This window comes from Sceloporus occidentalis, unplaced genomic scaffold (assembly GCF_023333645.1).
Source record: "Sceloporus occidentalis isolate IW3139 unplaced genomic scaffold, rSceOcc1.0.p SCAF_91, whole genome shotgun sequence".
Lineage (NCBI taxonomy): Eukaryota > Metazoa > Chordata > Lepidosauria > Squamata > Phrynosomatidae > Sceloporus > Sceloporus occidentalis.
Window position 1 is genome coordinate 3,930,188 of NW_028317071.1, and position 18,462 is coordinate 3,948,649.

Here is an 18,462-nt window from a genome sequence, read left to right on the forward strand (position 1 = left end):
GATGAGGCCACGCCCATTCATGGGCGGGACAACAAGAGGTTGCTTGCTTCTTCCCTTCCTAGGTCATTTATAGTCACGCCCACTCGCTCACGACAGCTAAGGAATTGCCAGGAGCTTTGACAGACGCGACGCGACCCAGCCAATGAGCATCCAGAGAATCATCCCGCCGCCACGCCCACGGTGTTAGGGAACCAACCAAAGGCGAGGCCACGCCAATCATTCATGGGCGGTGACAACAAAGGAGGTCGTTCGCTCCTCCCTTTCCTATAATACCTCTCGGTCACTTGTAGCCACGCCTACTCGCTCACAACAGCCAATCATTTCCGAGGGGCTTTGACCAAATCTGAGGAGAGTGACGTAGAAGCCTCGCCTACATTGACCAATGGGAAGGCAGAGGACGGGGCCGCGACCAATCAACTGGCCGATGGGGAAAGAAGCCGAGTTCTCGCGAGACCTCAGAGCAGAGCGTCGCCGCCACGTCTCGCGAGAGTGGTGGCCTCCGTCGCCGCCTCCGCCAAGATGTCTGGCTACTGGGACGTTCCTGAGGGCACCGAGTGCGCCAAGAAGGCCTGGCTGACGGGGCGCCTCGGAGCCGCCGTTGGTGAGGAGTGGCTCGAAGGAGGGGAAAGCAGAGAGAGACTGGGCCTCTCCATCCGCACCTCAGAATTAACGCGGTTTGACCCCGCTTCAACTGCCATGGCCCCCCCTCCAGTGGAATCCTGGGGGTTGTAGTTTTTTTGTGGCGCCAGAGCTCTCTTGACAAAGGATATCAGGCTGCATCCACACTGGGGAAATAACCCGGTTTGGCAGCGCTTAAATCTCTTTCTGGTTCAAGGCTATGGAATTCTGGGAGTTGGAGTTTGTTGTGGGTCCGGAGCGGAGCGGGAGCTTAAGGAAGGAAGGCCACACAACAAACTCCAACTCCCAGAATTCCATAGCCTTGAGCCAGACAACGAGTTAAAGCGCTGCCAAAGCGGGTTATTTCTTAGCTCTTTCATTCTCCCTTTCTTTCTCCCTTCTTCGTTCCTCCCTTCATCCTAATGCTCTCCTTTCACATTACAAGCTTCCCAACTGCATTCAAACTAAGTGGTTAATTAGACGTTTATGTGTACGTCTTCCATGGCTTTCTTTGTAAAGAATCGAAAAGAAAATGTTTGAGATATATATGTGTATATATATATATATATATATATACACACAGAGAGAGAGAGAGAGACACACACATATATATATACACATAGGACAGGAATATATATATATATATATATATATATAGTTTTATATTTTATATATATATTTATACACACACATATATATATTATTTATATATATATATACACACACACACATATATATTTTATATGTGTATATATTATTTTTATAATATATATATATATATATATATATATATACACACATATATAGGGCAGGCATTTAGATTTTTTTTAATGCTCTGTGTTACTGTTTTTAGCTTGCGCCGTTTTAAATTTCGTTAGGCGCCTTGAGTCAGGCTATAAATATAGGCAGGATATAAATATATAAAATGAATAATGAATAGTGGTAATACTAGTAGCAGCGTGAAAAGACCCTTAGGGTTCTAAAGTTATAGTGCAAAAAAGTAAACTGAGGCGCATTACAGACCGCCCCTTAGGGGCGGCCTGTAGTTGCACCTTTCCCCACCGGATCGAGGCCCCAGTGGCCAGAGCGGCAGCCTCCGAGGCCCCGATCTGCCACTTTCCGGGCTGCAGGGAAGCGGCAAAAGGCCCCTTCCCCACAGCCTGGAAAGGGGTGTCCTTGGGGCAGCAGGGAGAAGGAGAAAGGGGCCGTTTGGCTCCTTTGGTCCACTGAGCGCAGCCGTCTGAAGGCTGCGCCCAGCGGACCAAACCAGGAAGGAGCTCCAAAACGGAGCTCCTTCCGGGGTCACGGAAAGGGCGCCCTAGGCACCCTGCCGCAACCCCAGTACGTCACAACCGCGCTGCCTCGTTTGGATGTGGCGCGGTCGTGATGTATCAATGGTGGCGGCCGTGGCACCGCCCCACCTTAATCCTAGTACGCGCTCCGCGCATACTTTTAAGCCCGTGTGTAACGGGCCTGAGTTTAACTGTTGTTATAATTTTTTTATTTGAACTATTATCATTATTATTATTATTATTAAACTTTATTTATAAAGCGCTGTTATTATTTTGTTGGTGGTGATGGAGGGAAGGGGATTGTCTAATGGTTTATTCTGTTGGGTTATGTATTGAGTATTATATTGTGCTATGTATTTTTGTTTCTTCTTATTCTAACCCGCCTTGATCCCTAGCGTAATAATAATAACAATGGCTTGAAAAGGTTTTGGAAATACACGTGTCCCTCCCTATTCGCTAGGGTTAGGGGCACAAGACCCCCATGAATATGGAAAAAGCATAAATAACAAAAACACAATGTTTTTACTTGAGAGGACACCTCTCTAGGAATCTCTAGGTCCTCCAGGGCAACTCTGTGGTTAATGTCCAACATGATGATGATAATAATAATAATAATAATAATAATAAATTATTATTAAAGAATAGAAAAGAAAATGTAGATTTTGCTTTGTCATCATTTGAAGACTTTGGTCCAAAATGCACTACAGAAATAATCCACTTTGAGACTGCTTTAACTGCTCTGCCTCAGTGCTAAGGAATCCTGGGAACTGTAGTTTATTGTGGCCCAGAGGGCTCTCTGACAGAGAAAGCTAAATGACTCATAAAACTACACTTCCCAGAATTCCCAAGCCTTGACCCAGAGCAGTTAAAGTGGTCTCTTTGGCCGCCTCCAGGCTGCAGAAATAGTTCAGTTCGACACCACTTGAACTGCCAATGGCTCAGTGCGATGGAATTTGGGATTTGTAGTTTGTTGTGGCACCAGATCTCTCTCTGTCATAGATGGTTAAATCGCCAAACTACATATCCCAGGATTCCCTAGTGTTGAGGCATGGTAGTCAAAGTGTTGTCACATTGCTTTACAGTTGGCTCTTTGTGTCTAGAGATCCTTCATCTACAGATTTCAACCGTCCATGGCTTGAAAATGTTTTAGAAATACACATGTGAATATGGGGAAAACAAAAAGAAAAAAATCTGCTGTGCTTTTACCTGAGAGGACGCCTCTCTAAGAATTTCTAGGACCTCCAGTGCAACTCTATGGTCAGTGTCCAACAGACACTGGCCATAGAACTAGACTGGAGGAGCTACAAGCACCTTGCAGAATATTCTCTCTAGGAACCTCTAGGACCTCCAGTGCAACTGTGTTGGAGGACCTAAGTATTCCTAGAGACAACATATTAATCAGATCCGTGAATAATCAAAGCTGCAAATATGAAAACCGCAAATATGGAGGGATGAGTATACTGTATATAAATTCCAATAAGGCAACCTTGGATGTTGCTACTTTATATAAGGGACACCATTTTATTATGTTTCCTATGCTGCCACTGTGTGCCTTCAAGTCATTTCATAGCAACCCTCAGGCAAAGCGATCCTGGGGTTTTCTTGGCAAGATTTGTTCAGAGGAGGTTTGCCATTGCCTTCCCCTGGAGGCTGAGAGTGTGTGACTTGCCCAGGTCACTCAGGGTTTTCATGACCAAGTCAGGAATTGAACCCTGGTCTCCTGAGTTGTAGTCCAACACTTAAACCACTAGACTATGTCAGCTAAATCCATAATCTGCTCCATTTTCAGCCCACAATGCACTAACCACCAAGATGTTAATCTTGAATTTAATAACTTCTGAGGGTCAGGGCTGCTCCAAATTAAATGACTTTCCCTCCTCCAGCAAGGCCTGCCTCTGGCATAGAAAAGCATTACCAGCAAACCCAGTTTTTTCCTATCATTAGGGTTCCAAAATGAGCCTTTGTTGCAAGAAATATTATTGACCTAGTTTGCCAACACTGCATCCGCTACTCAATAAAGGATTCTCAAGATGAATTAATTAGTAATTAGTTCATAATTAACTTTGGAAGCTCTTCTCAAGATGGAGGCTTCTGGAATGGATTACTGTTGTTAGTAGGAATGAATGAATACGTCGACTCTGCTCCAAAACACTGCAGAGATAATCCAGTTTGACACTGCTTTAACTGCCTTGGCTCCTGGCAACTGTAGTTTATTGTGGCACCAGAGTGCTCTGACAGAGAAGGCCAAATGTCTCACAAAACTACAGCTCCCAGAATTCCCTAGTATTGAGCCAGGGCAGTTAAAGCAGTATCAGACTGGATTATTTCTGCAATATGTTTTGGACCTCTGGTTTTGAAAACTAGGCTGTGTATTGTTGTGTGTAACTCCAGGAAAAAAATAACCATCCCCTCTCCCAGTTGTTGCTGTTATCTTTAATTACTGTATATTCCACCTTTAATTATTCCTTTATCATTTATTTATTTCAGTTCTATGCCACCTTTCTCCCAGAAAGGGACCCAAGGCGGCTCCCAAGATAAAAACATTTTTTTAAAATCTTACAATACAGAACAAAAATGTTTGCCCCAAAAGCAGATGGTTCACAAATTAAAATAAAGGCATGGTAGTTAAAAATGTTCAGTCAACCTTGAATCATGGTTAATTATATGTTTTAAACTGTTTTAATACTTTTTAATAGTTGAATTATATAATTAACCATGATTTAAAGCCATTTAAAAACAGTACAGTTAAAATAATGCAGCACCTATTTCTTTTACAACCTTCAGGTCTCAAATTATTGTTGTTGTTAACCTCATTCCTACTCTAAAGCGGACTCCAAATCCCATCAATTCCAGCCAGGAAGGAGATGCTGGAAGGTTTTTGCAAGCATTTTGTTGTAATGGTCATGAAACACATTTAACATGAAGATTAATGGCAATGAGGTTTTTGTTGATTCCTGGGAATATTAACGTCCTGCTTTTTTGCTGCCACACACCTGGCCTCCCGTTAAATGAAATAAATGTTCTTTCCTCTAGGTCTGCTTGGCTCTGTTTACCACATTGTTTTATTCCAGCCGGAGACAGCATTGCAAGCTTTGCAGAGAGCAACCAATGGTACAGTCACCATGGGTAAGTCCTTCAAACACCTGCTTGGTAGTACTTCAACACGTTGGACAAAGTAGCCCTCTTATCAGCCTGGATGCTTGTTTGTATTCATAACTAACTTCTGATTGCATTTAGTCTAAATGCATCTGAGGAAGTAGATTGAAGTTTACAAAAGCTCATGCTGCCAAATTCTTTCTTTTAAGTTAGTCTCAAAGGTGCCATAAGATCTCTCTACATATTTACTCCTGATTGGTTCGTCAGACCATGCAGTTGGCCCTCCACATTTGCAGCTTTCACTTTTGCAGCTTTTTTTTAAAAAAAATTGGTTTTGATTAATATGTTCTCTCTAGGAATCTCTAAGTCCTCCAGTGCAATTTTGCTGGAAGTTGACCATAGAGTTGTGCTAGAGAACCTAGAAGTTCCTAGAGAAAACACTTCTCTAGGCATTTACAGGTCCTCCAGCATGATTCTCTGATCAACTTCTGACAGATGTTGATCATAGAGTTGCCCTGGAGCACCTGGAGATTCCTAGAGAGATGTTTTCTTAGGTAAAAAGAATGGTGTTTATTCGTGGTTTTTCGACATTCTCGGGGTTCCTTCACCCCTAACCCCAGCGAATGTGGAGGGACCACTGTATTTCTTATATAAATCAGCCTGTGCAATGAAAAGAGTAAAGAAATTTACAATGAAGATTTTAGAATAAAGTAAAATGGGAGTTTTTAAACACTGCGTTACAAATAGACCTGAGGGGGAAGGGGCTACTTTTCAGTCCAGGATTCTGTCCCAGGTGCCCCCAAAATGGGAAGCCCATAATAATAATAATAATAATAATAATAATAATAATAATAATAATTTGTTTTATTTATATACCACTATTCCAAAGATCATAGCGGTGAACAGCAAGTAAGCTAATTTTCCCCCAACAGTCTGGGTACTCATTTTAGCTCCCTCCTCGGCAGGATGCAAGCCTGAGTCGAGCTTGGGCCCTTTTGCTGGTCTTGAACTCGCAACCTTGTGGTTTTGAGTGAATGGCTGCAGTACAGGCATTTAACCGCTGTGCCACCAGTGACAAGGAAGGTGTGGGTGCCACTGCACCTAAAGTGTTAAACTTCCCAAGAACTGGCTCTCATGACTAGTAGCCAATGACAGTCTTTGGCATTTAGCCCTGGCTGCACCTTTCTTTCTCCAGGTGGGTTAGTTTTCAAATGACTGATGCTGTTGTTTTAGAACAAGGAAGCCTGTGCAGAAGCCGAGGAAAGAGCTGCAGCATAATTCTCCAGAAGTGGGTGGGGTGGGCAAGAAGGCAGGGCAGGATGGTGGCTGTTTCTGAGCCTAAGGGTGGCACTTCACCATGGGCATTGAGATGCGGGAGAAGAGAAACTCTCTCATTGCACAGGAATAGAAGTCAAGTAATTCCATGAATTTTGTTGGTGTTGTGGTTTGAGTGTAGGCCAACAGGGAGCAGGGTTTGAGTCCCTGCTGAGCCCTGGATGACCCAGGGCTACTCACACTCTCTCAGCCTCAGAGGAAGGCTATGGCAAATCTCCTTGGAAGAAATACTGAGAGCAGTATTTCTGAGAGAGAGTGTGATTTAGTGGCTAGCATGTTGGACTATGACATCTAGAGACCAAGGTTCGACTCTCCACTCGGCTCTGGAAACCCACTGGTTTACCTTTGATGTGTCACCATCTCTCAGCCTCAGAGAAAGGCAATGGCAAGAAAATCTTAGGAGAGTGTTGCAGTAAGTGGAACCAGTATAGTCATTTGAGTGTTGGACTCAGACTCTGGGAGACCAGGGTTGAAATATTCATTTAGCCATGGAAGCCCACTGAGTATCCTTCGGCAAGTCACTCTCTCAGCCTTGGAAGAAGGCAGTGGAGACAAAACTCCCCTGAATAATAAATCTTCTGTCAGAATAGTCTTGAAAACACATAACAGGCAGTGTGGTGTAGTGGTTTGAGTCTTGGACTAGGAATTCAGGAAAACAGGGTTCACATCCCAGTTCAGCCATAGAAAGCCCCACTGGGTCACCTTGGGGAAGTCACACTCTCCCAGGCTCAGAGGAAGGCAAGAGTAAACCTCCTGTGAACAAGTCTTGCCAAGAAAATTCTGTAATACACTCACCATTTATTCAGTGGCAATCTGAAGACTCCTAAAAAGATGATGTGACTGGCTGCTGCGTTTTGCACTTGTATAAGCATCTGAACACTTTTCAAGAGCAGCCCCTTGTAGAGCACATCACAGTAGTCTAATCAGGAGGTATGAATCACTTCCTAGGGAAGGGGTGCAGCTGGATTACAGCCATAGGTAAGCAAATCCACTGCAGCCACCTGAGCACTGCAAAGCTATGAACTTGAGTTTGTTGTGAGTTTTTCATGAACTTGATCTTTCAGAGGAGTACAACCCCATTCAGAACAGGTCATGATCCCAAGCACAGGTTGGCTTTTCTACTGACCAACAGGACTTACATTTTGTTTGGACTGAGACCCGGTTTATTCACTACATCAGTCCTTTGCTGTATCCAGACATGAAGCCAAGACTTCTACAACTTCCTTGGAATTGGTTGTAAAGAGAGATGTCAGTGTATTGACCACACTGGCCCCAAAACTCCAGATGGCCTCTCCCAGCAGCTTCAGATAGATGTTAAAAAGCAGAGGGGACAGTATTGAGCCCTGTGAGAACCCAGGGGTTAATGGCCAAAAAGCTGAACAGCAGTCCCCCAACATGGGGATATTTAGCCAAAAAAGACCAAATAAATCAGGTTTCAGCCTAACAGTCCAGAACAGGGGTAGGCAACCTGCGGCCCGCGGGCCGGATGTGGCCCGGCGAGGCCTTGGGACCGGCCCCAGCCTGGTCCTGCCACCGATTGCCGCCAGGGCCTTTGGCCTCTCGCACACAGGGGCAAGGGGGGGGCAATTGTCTATAGACGCCTCAGAAACATGCATTTATATTAAATTTTTTTTAAAAATCAGCAAATTTTTTTGCTTGTCCTCCACTTTTTTAAAAAAAGTGTCCACCATTTGAAAATGTTGTCCTACATTTGTTCCGGTTTATTTATGTTTCTTCTTCGTGGTCTCTGTGAATCATACAAATGGGTTTTACTGCGCCTGCGCAGTGCTGCTCGGAACTTCTAGAATCTCTGGGCAAAGTACACTTTGCAACTTAAAGGCACCTTTTTGGCGGTAACTCCGCCCACCCTTTATAAGGCCCCTGCCTTCCCGCTCTTTCCCCAGTTCCTTTTTTCCGCCGCGTTGGTGCTATTGGAACTTCGCTCTCTATCTCTCTCGTCTTGGATCTCTGGCTTCAATTTGGACTGTTTTTTCGACTTTGCTGACTTCTCCTTCGCTTGACCTACGGACTGTTTTTGGATTACGCTTTGCTCTTCCCTTCGGATCTGTTCGCTTCAGTTCCTGATGTCGCCTCCGTTCAAGAAGTGCGCCGTTTGCGGGGGCAAGGTCCCAGTACAAGACCCACACTCATCCTGCCTACTGTGTCTTGGAAAGGATCATGATGTGAAGTCATGCCCTCTCTGCCGTTCCATGACTTCACAAGCGAGGAAAAATCGTGAGTCCAGACTTACCTCAGCTATCGCCCAGGGCAAGGTTCGGGGGGACGATTCACGACTGGCCTCGGCTCCGTCGGCCTCCGCTTCTGGGGTGGCTCCTGTGACCCGGGACAGCCCAGCGAGTGCTTCCTTGGCTCCTCCGGCTGTTCAAGGTTCAGCTTCCCATGTGGCCCGTGACCCAGACTGGTCCAGAGCCACCGACAAGTCCTCCAAGCGCCCTTGCAAACCGTCAGGGACCGAGGACTCTGGTTTGATGGAGCAAACCAAAATGCCGCCAGTCGATCCGACTTCATCTTCGAAGTCTAAATCGTCAGACCCTCCGGCGACTTCGGGCTCGAAGCCCCCAAGACATCTAAGAGGGCAGACAAAGAATCGAAGTCCAAGGACATGAGGCCGAGGACTGATTCCGACATGGCGCCGGCTGAGCGGAGGGCTTCGACCTCAAGATCTGTTCCCTCCACTCCCGCAAAGGGCAATGGCTCATTCACCGGCACCACTTCCGGAGTGACCTCCATCACTGACCTTCAGGTCAACCCCTTCTTTCCTCCAGACTCACCATTGCCACCGAGGAAGAAGCCCAAGACTCCTGAGGTACCCAAGCCCAAGTCATCCAAGGTGCAGGACTCCTCTTCTCTGAAGAAAGGTTCCAAGCACCGTGATAAGTCCTCAACTTCGATGAGGCACCGATCGCCTGACCATCAGGCGTCGAAACCGGCCAAAAAGAGGCGATCACCGGACCGGGATGACGTTCCTTTACCGGACCCAAGTGTGGAAGACCTCTCTACCGTCCCTGTGGGGACCCAAGGTCGCAATCGTTCACCGGACCGACATCGCTCCCCAGCTCGTCATCGTTCTCCTACTCCAATGCCAGTCCAACTGTTGGAGATTCCCTCAGAGGAGGAGAGGGTCGAAGAAGATTTTTTCTACGACTCCGAGTCTGGTAACTACTACGTGGCAGTTTCCAAGGAGGTTGCCTTCAAAAGATTCAAAGCCAAGCGTCATGCTCAAGCAACTTGTCCCCAGGTCGCCGAAACATCGGTACCAAGACCTCCCAGACCAAGACGGTCGGATCCGGAGCCGGGGCCCTCCGATACTACGCCTACAGTGACGGTGACTGCTCCACCTCGCCAGTCTAGGCCCAGGGATCATCCAGAAAGACCTCCATCCCGTGACCATTCGGTTTCGGAGTCGGAGCCGGACATAGTTCCTTCCTCGGAGGAATTCTCGGATGACGACTTGTCCCCACAAGACTCACCCCAGGACATGCACCGTCCCGAGCCGGCTTCCCCAACCGACGATCTGAGGACTTTCAATGAACACATCATTAAGATGTCCAGGGCCCTGGACATCGAGTTGCAGTATCCGGAGGACACCGCAAGAGACCCTGTGGAGCGTCGGGTCCATGGTCGAGTCCCAACTCCTCCTTCGATTCCACTCCTCCCGTCCTTGGACACTCTTATAAAGAGGTCCTGGGATGCTCCAACCTCATTGGCGAGCTCCTCCAGAAAGATTGAGACCCTGTATAGGGTTTCCCCAGCAAGCTGTCCTTGGCTCTCCAACCATCCTCGCCAAAATTCGGCTATTGTGGAGGGAGCTCAACTCAACGTCGCCCACAAACAGGCCACATCTCCCATAGACTGAGAAGCACGCAAGGTAGATGGCCTGGCTAAAAAGGCATACTCTGCTGCTGCTTTGGCGGTGAAAGCTATAAACTACACCGCATGCATGGGAGCCTACGTCCAGGCCCTCATGGAAGACGTCTCCCCCCTAATCCCTGAGGTCCCAGATGACACCCAAAGGAGACTCGTGGAGATTAGGGACGAGGCCCACTCCATAGGGGGCTGGTTAATCACGGCCTCACGAAACGTGGCCGAGTGTGCAGGAAGGGCGATGTCAGCTTCCTTGGCCCTCCGAAGCCACGCCTGGCTCCGCGGGACCGATCTGACGCCTGGAGTAAAGACGGCAATTGAGGACATGCCTTTAGATGGGTCTGGCTTGTTCCATACCGAGAGAGACGATCGTCTCAACAGGAAATTCAAGCTTAAGGCGGCCGCCAAAAAGCACGGTATGTCCTCGTCGTCCAACCCTCAGTATCGCAAGAGACGCCAATGGCAACCTCAGGGCCAACAATTCAGGCCTTTTCAGCAGGACCGACAAGGTCAACATCAGGGCTCCCAACGCCCTAGATACCCGTCTCAATCTTCATCCTCATCTGGCAGGCGGGGCCCCCCGGGCCGGTATCGAAAACAACACCGACAGGGAACCGACCAGGCCAAAAAAGCCTCCTGAAGTGAAACCGTGCACTTCGTCGCTCCCTGCTTTTTGAACAGACTGAGGCCCTTCGCTAACACCTGACAACTGACTCTTGGGCGCTTACCATCGTCCGTAGGGGTTATGCCCTAGAGTTTCAGGACCTTCCCCCCACGGGGACCTTCCTCCCTACCCCACCCTCGGACACCCTTCTCGACGAAGTGCGCACCTTACTCCAAAAGGGTGCAATTTCCCCCCTAGACCGGATTCGATGGCCAAAAGCCTTTTTCTCCAGATACTTTATAGTGCCGAAACCGGATGGGGGAGTTCGGCCCATACTAGACTTAAGGAGGCTCAACCTCTTCCTCCAGTACAAACGTTTCCGTATGATGACCTTACCTTCCATTTTACCTCTTCTCCACCAGGGCCTCTGGTTCGCGACGATCGATCTCAAGGACGCATATTTCCACATAGGGATTCGGGAGTCCCACAGGAGATTCCTCGCCTTCGCTGTCGGCTCCAACGCTTATCACTACAACGTCCTGCCCTTTGGTCTGGCGACGGCCCCAAGAATTTTTACCAAGTGCCTGGCTCCAGTGGTGTCTTACCTTCACCAGAAGGGATTCAGGGTGTTCCCCTACTTGGACGATTGGCTCCTGGCGGCTCCGTCACAAGAGGAACTCCTCCAGTCCATCAGTTTCACACTCACGCTCCTCCAGTCTCTTGGGTTGGTGATCAACCTCGACAAATCACACCTGACCCCGACAAAACAGGTCAGGTTCATCGGAGCTCTCCTGGACTCAGACTCTTGCATAGCATCACTCCCTCGGGACCGCTTCCAGGCCCTATCCGTCGCCCTCCAGCCGTTCCTCAGATTCAGAAGGGTGAGGGCCAGGGAAGTCCAGGTGGCTCTGGGCCACATGGCCTCTACGACCTTTGTGACACCGTGGTCAAGGCTTCGACTACGTCCACTTCAAAAATGGTTCCTGTCCGTCTTCGACCCGGTGGTGGATGCTCCGCTCAAGTGGCTCACCGTCCCGAGGCCGATTGCTTCCTCCCTACAGTGGTGGCGCGAACCCGAAAACGTCTGCGTCGGATTACCTTTTGTCCCGCCCCAGCCACAGTTGACACTCACTACAGATGCATCCCTGGACGGCTGGGGCGCCCACCTCCTCGAGTTGGTGGTCAAAGGAAAGTGGTCGCCGGCCGAACAACAACTCCACATCAATGCCCTCGAGATGCTCGCGGTGGAGAAATCATTGAGGGCATTCGAGTCGGTGTTGAGAGACAAGGTGGTACTTCTCAGGACAGACAACATGACGGTGCTGTTCTACATAAACAAACAAGGAGGTACCAAGTCCCTAACCCTACTCGACATCACAATGCGAATATGGAACTGGTGCATTCCGAGGGGAATCCACCTCCATGCCATTCACCTCCCAGGGGAGGACAACGACCTGGCAGACAGACTAAGCAGGGAGACGTCTGTATCCCACGAATGGAGATTACACCCGGACTCAATAGCACAGATATTTCGGCGATGGGGGACTCCCCAAATCGACCTTTTCGCAACCGGGTCCAACACTCACTGTCCCCAGTTCTGTTCCAGAACGCATTGCGAAGGATCCCTCGGAGACGCGTTCGGTTTCGATTGGACCGGATGCCTGCTGTATGCCTTCCCTCCGTTCCCGTTAATTGTCCGAGTGGTGACCAAGATGACATCGGACCGATCGAATGCGATCCTCATCACCCTATGGTGGCCCAGACAGACGTGGTTCCCATCCCTCCTGCACCTTTCAGGAGAGACGTTTCTTCGGATCGATCCTCGTCTGGACCTGCTGACGATCCAGAACGGCCAGGTTCGCCATCCCGACATCGACAGTTTACCCCTGGTAGTGTGGAGGCTCCGTCCCTAGCATCGCTACCTGACTCGGTACGGACGGTGATCCAGGCTGCCCATAAACCCTCCACCCAAAGGTCCTACGCTTCCAAATGGAGGAGATTTTCCAGGTTCCTGTCTGACAGAGACATCGGTCCGGACCAGATCTCCACCCCGGTGGTGTTGCAGTTTCTGATGGCACTATTGCAGGAGGGCCTTACCCTCACCTCCGTTAAGTGCTATCTTTCGGCCATTTGCTCCCATTTTCAGTTTGCAAACAAACCTTCTTTTTTCAGGGACCCTTTGGTCAAGGCTTTCCTTAAGGGTTGTGCTAACCTATACCCGTCGGTGTCGGTACCAACCCCGGCTTGGAATCTGGACGCTGTCTTATCAGTTTTACAATCCAAGCCCTTCGAACCCATGGCCACTACAGACTTGAGACTATTGACTTGGAAAACTGCTTTCCTAGTGGCCATTATCTCTGCCCGCCGTGCGGGCGAACTTTGTGCCTTGCGGAGAGACCAGCCCTATTTGAGGTTTCATAAGGACAAGGTGGTTCTCCGTACCGATATCACCTTCTTGCGTAAGGTGGTATCGACCTTCCATATGTGTCAGGATATTGTTCTACCTACCCTGGCCTCGAACCCGACCAGTGAGGTCGAACGGACTTTGCATACCTTAGACGTTAGGAGGGCTCTGGCCTTCTACTTGGACAGAACGTCGGTTTCGAGTCGGTCCGAGAGACTGTTCCAATGTTACTCGGAACCGAAAAAGGGTCTACCGGTGTCACCGCAGAGGTTTTCCAAATGGGTGGCCGCGACCATCCACCTCTGTTATGAACTTTTGGGTAGACCTCTCCCTACCAGGGTACGGTCGCATGCAACAAGGGCGGTTGCAGCATCCTCCGCTTTTCTGTCTGGGGTCCCTTTGGAGGATGTTTGCAAGGCTGCTGTCTGGTCCCAGCCTATGACATTTATTAAACATTACAGACTGGATACAAGGGCCAGACGGGATGCAGCTTTTGGTAGAGCTGTGTTAATTTCTGGGTTGCATTGATTAGTATTTATCCATGTTGTGTGGATTTGGTGCCCAGAACGTGCTCAAACTGTGCTCGTGCCATTTCTTAATGCTAAACCACTGCATACATGATTGGGTTATTGCTTACAGGAGTTGCATCTCCTTCTGTCATACCTATGGTTAAAGTACAAATGACTGACAGTGGGGGTGGTTTTTGATGAGTTTATTGTTAATAATAAACAACATTGGTTCACTTCACTTGCTGTCCGGACACTCCCTCCGCCGCTTACCTAAGCTTGTCAGTCTAAACCCATTTGTATGATTCGCAGAGACCACGAAGAAGAAGGACAGGTTGCTTACCTGTAACAGTATTTCTTCGAGTGGTTATCTGCGAATACATACAAATCCCGCCCATCCTCTCCTCAGTGTCCTGCTCTTGATTGGCTCATTCTTCGCTTACACAGAGGAAAAAGTTGGAACTGGGGAAAGAGCGGGAAGGCAGGGGCCTTATAAAGGGTGGGCGGAGTTACCGCCAAAAAGTTGCCTTTAAGTTGCAAAGTGTACTTTGCCCAGAGATTCTAGAAGTTCTGAGCAGCACTGCGCAGGCGCAGTAAAACCCATTTGTATGTATTCGCAGATGACCACTCGAAGAAATACTGTTACAGGTAAGCAACCTGTCCATTTAAATTTTTTAAAATTATTTAATTATTTATTTTTTGGCTTCGGCCCCCCAGTTGTCTGAGGGACAGCAACCCGGCTCCCGGCTCAAAATGGTTGCCTACCCCTGGTCCAGAAGGATCTCATGAGCAATGGAATCAATTCCTGCTGAGAGATCCTGGAGGATCATAGGGATGTGCTCGCTCTTTTCCACTGTTTCTGTCCCATAACCAGGCCTGAACCCAGATTGGAAGCAATCCAAGTAATGGGCTTTGTGCTGCAGTTGTGCTGCCACTGCTTGCTCTAAGACTTGAGCTAAGACCCTACTTAAGTGGGGAGATTAGAAGCTGGCGAGTGATTATCTGGGGTAATTAACTAGCAAAATAAATCCACCAGCGTACTAGAGCCAACAATAAAAATATTCTGCTGGTCCAATACCATTATTTTTCTTCATGGCCTATAACAGTTACTCTGGCTAGCTGGCTGTGGACACTCTGGACTCACCCTAGGTGACCAGCAAGTGAATGTTTGCACATTATAATTGTGTGGCTGTTTCCCCCTTTTTGCTAAACAGAAGAGGAATGAAATGTATGGGTGAAAATGACAGCTGATTCATTCAGGGCAAGTTGCCATGAGTTTGGTTCTTCTGAATTGGTAGAAGTGGCAATATAAAATGTCAGTGTGAGCAGAGGAGTCCTGGAAGCTAAAGTCCAAAAAAACCCAAAACCCCACAACATAATTAGCAATAAAATGGCAGTTCATTTAGAATCATAGAGTTGGAAGAGACCGCAAGGGCCATCCACTCCAATCCAGTCCAACCTCTTTCTGCCATGCAGGAACTCTCAATCAAAGCATCCCAAGAGATGACCATCCAGCCTCTGTTTAAAGACCTCCAAAGAAGGAAATTCCACCACTCTCCGAGGGAGTGTGTTCCACTGTCGAACAGCCCTTACTATCTGGAAGTTCCTCCTAATGTTGTGCTAAAATCTCTTTTCCGGGAGCTTGCATCCATTGTTCTGGATCCTGTTCTCTGGAGCAGCAGAAAACAAGCTTGCTCCCTCCTCAATATGGCATCCCTTCAAGTATTTAAACAGGGCTCTGTCATATCACCTCTTAACCGTCCCTTCTCCAGGCTAAACATCCCCAATTCCCTCAGGCATTCCTCATAGGGCTTTATGGTTTCCAGACCCTTCACCATTTTAGTCTCCCTCCTTTGGACACACTCCAGTTTCTCAATGTCCTTTTTGAATTATGGGGCCCAGAACTGGACACAGTATTCCAGGTGGGGCCTGACCAGAGCAGAATAGAGTGGCACTATTACTTCCCTTGATCTAGACACTATACGTCTATTGATGCAGTCCAAAATTGCATTGGCCTTTTTAGCTGCTGCATTGCACTGTTGACTCATGTTCAATTTGTGGTCTACCTGGACTCCTAGGTCCCTTTCACATATAGTCTCATTTAGGAAAATACTGGACAGAATTAAGGCACTGGATTTAATGCCCCCAAAATGGATCACTAAGCTACTTGTCTGGTTGACTTTGAAAGAGGATTAAAGAAGTTCATGGAGGAAGGATGAGAAGTTGTGATGGCTCAGTGGAATTTCCCTGTTCAAGGGCATTCTACTTTTGAATAACAGATTCTTGGGAGGGTTGTTGTAATTAACGACAGATGGCAGTTTCCTTCATGGTCTGTTCCTGGGCTTGTCTGGCTACTCAACCCAGCATGGCACGACTATCAGAATTGTTTCTGTGGGATTGTCCCAACTTTTGCCTTCTTGTGACAGTTCTGTGAGGATTTCTCTCCCTCCTTTCCCTGGCTTTTGTCTCAATAGCTACCTTGGGAGCGATTTTTGGGGTGACCACGTGCCTCAGCACTGAGATCCGGGATGCCCCAGAAGATCCATTGAACTACTTCATTGGGGGCTGCGCATCAGGTGCTCTCTTGGGAGCCAGAGGTTGGTACTGGTCGGCCAGAGGCTCGCCTCCTCTTCCTCCTCCACTCATTCCCCAACCACCAAACTCAGTAGAAGAGGCTGTGACCTCCTCTGTTGTCTAACCAAGCCTCATTTCTTTCTCTGTTCCCTCTATTTTCTCTCTGTTCTTAAGCTCAGAGCTTTGCCATCGGCACATCTGCCTGCTTTGGTCTTGGCACACTGGCGGCTTTTGTCAAAATAGGCAAGATGGAAGGGTGGCGGCTTGTCGGCCCTCCCAAGCTCTAAATCAGTGACTCACCTGCCCCGACATCCAATAATGGTGTGTAAGAAATGCTGTTGTCTGTGTGCTGTCCTGGAGAGAGGCGGCTGAGACTCCTTGAGGAAGCCATGCAGGTGGGCATCTAAGATGGCTGTGGTGGCCATCTCACGGACTCTCTCTTACTCTGAGGATAACTTAATGTGCAAACAAATAAATGACCATGTCGTCCTTCTGTAGTGAATTGTTTTGGTGTGATTTGATGTCCTTTTTCTCCCAAAACTAGGACTCAAGGTTGCTATCAGCAAGATTTTCCAAAAAGGCACAGACAGAAAGTACGAGAAATTATAACGATTGAAACAGATTATTCAGACCTTTTGTCTCCATCCAGTGGGAATGACGTCACTTAGAGGGGCAGAACTCAAACTTCACTGATGGAGATTCTGCTCGATCAGACTCACTCACCTTGGCCACAGGGTAGTTCACAAGATAGATTGAAACAAAGTACAATTAAAAATGATTATAATGGGGAAAATCCCACTTACATAAACTATCCTATTGAAAGTACTCATTTTAAAACTACACAGAGTTAAAAGTTATTAAGCCACTTTCATAACAAAAGTCTTGTCTAAATACATAGGATTTTGCCTGCAGATGGAGGGAGAGCAAAGAGGAGCTAAACAAGTCTCCTGTGGTGGACAGTTCTGCAAATGAATAGCTCCCACCAAAAAGATCTCATGGTGTTGTTATATTCAAAGATATAGCCATGTTAGTCTGTAGAATCAGTATGTAAGAGATCTTGTAGCATGTAACTGAAAGAAAGAAGTTGGCAGCATGAGCTTTTGTAGACAAAAGTCTACAAAATGCATTGGTCAAATGCATCTGAGGAAATAGACTTTAGTCTAAGGAAAGCTCATGCTGCCAACTTATTTCTTTCAGTTAGTCTCAAAGGTGTTACAAGGTCTGTCTACATACTCATTTTATTGTTGTCGTGTGCCTTCACGTCATTTCTGACTTATGGTGACCCTAAGCCTTCGGGATTTCTTGGTTTGATTTGCTCAGAGGAGGAGGTAATTGAATATGCCTTTGGCAGTGGTGGGTCATATTTATTGCTGCTGGTGTTTTAAATCTTCATACCTTGCCCTTTTCCCAAATCTGGGATTTGGTTTTTTAGTTTTTACAGAGAAACCTGTTTTTGAAAGGAGGCAGACAGGCATCCTACATTGTCTGGATAAGGAAAAGGCATCCTAGAATGGAGAGCTGAGAACTGAAGCCTTCCCCTCCTTCTTGCATGTGGATCTTGTCTGAAGGACCAGATGGACAGGTGATTTTCCTTTCTAGGGCCCTTAAGGAAGACCCCTCCCCATCTGCTTCTATCCAAGCTCAGAAATGTTTCTTTGGCCTGTTACAGACTGCCAAAATAAAACTGCTTCAGGTCTCTTTGGAGGTATGCTGTTTAAATGATGCATGGGTCCCAAGAATCCGGAAGCTGCACCAAAGCTGCACTCCAGTGCTTAGGAATGGAGTGTGGCTTTGGCGTGACCTCTGGACTCTTAGGACCCACGCATCATTTAAATAGCATACCTCCAAAGAGACCCGAAGCAGCTTTATTTTGGCAGTCTGTAACAGGCCTTTGTTGGGGATAAAAGCTTTCCTTACTCTGTTCGGGCCTTTTTTAAACTACCAAGTTTAAAGCACACAGGTTCAAAGGATAGCTGTGTGCCGTCCAAAGTTTGCCTCCTGGATTGGAAAGTTTAGCTTGTATTCCTGAGAGACTTGCAAAAACTGTCCTAGAAGCTTCCAATTTCACTGCTCCAATTAAATATTTTATCTGGGTAGGGGGGGGGGGAGAGGATCCTGTGTATCCAGCAAGGAGAAGCTGGTCAGTAT

At 47.6% G+C, this 18,462-nt stretch overlaps 1 protein-coding gene across 1 annotated transcript; it reads left to right on the plus strand.

The window, feature by feature from the left end:
- Window positions 1–465: 465 nt before the first annotated feature.
- On the plus strand, window positions 466–16,811 carry LOC149284577 (NADH dehydrogenase [ubiquinone] 1 alpha subcomplex subunit 11-like). The gene is made up of 4 exons (XM_089496574.1): window positions 466–601; window positions 4,944–5,036; window positions 16,215–16,337; window positions 16,489–16,811. The coding sequence occupies exons 1-4, from the start codon at window positions 520–522 to the stop codon at window positions 16,599–16,601; spliced, it is 411 nt and encodes a 136-aa protein (XP_089352700.1). The 5' UTR covers window positions 466–519; the 3' UTR covers window positions 16,602–16,811.
- The last annotated feature ends 1,651 nt before the right edge of the window (window positions 16,812–18,462 follow it).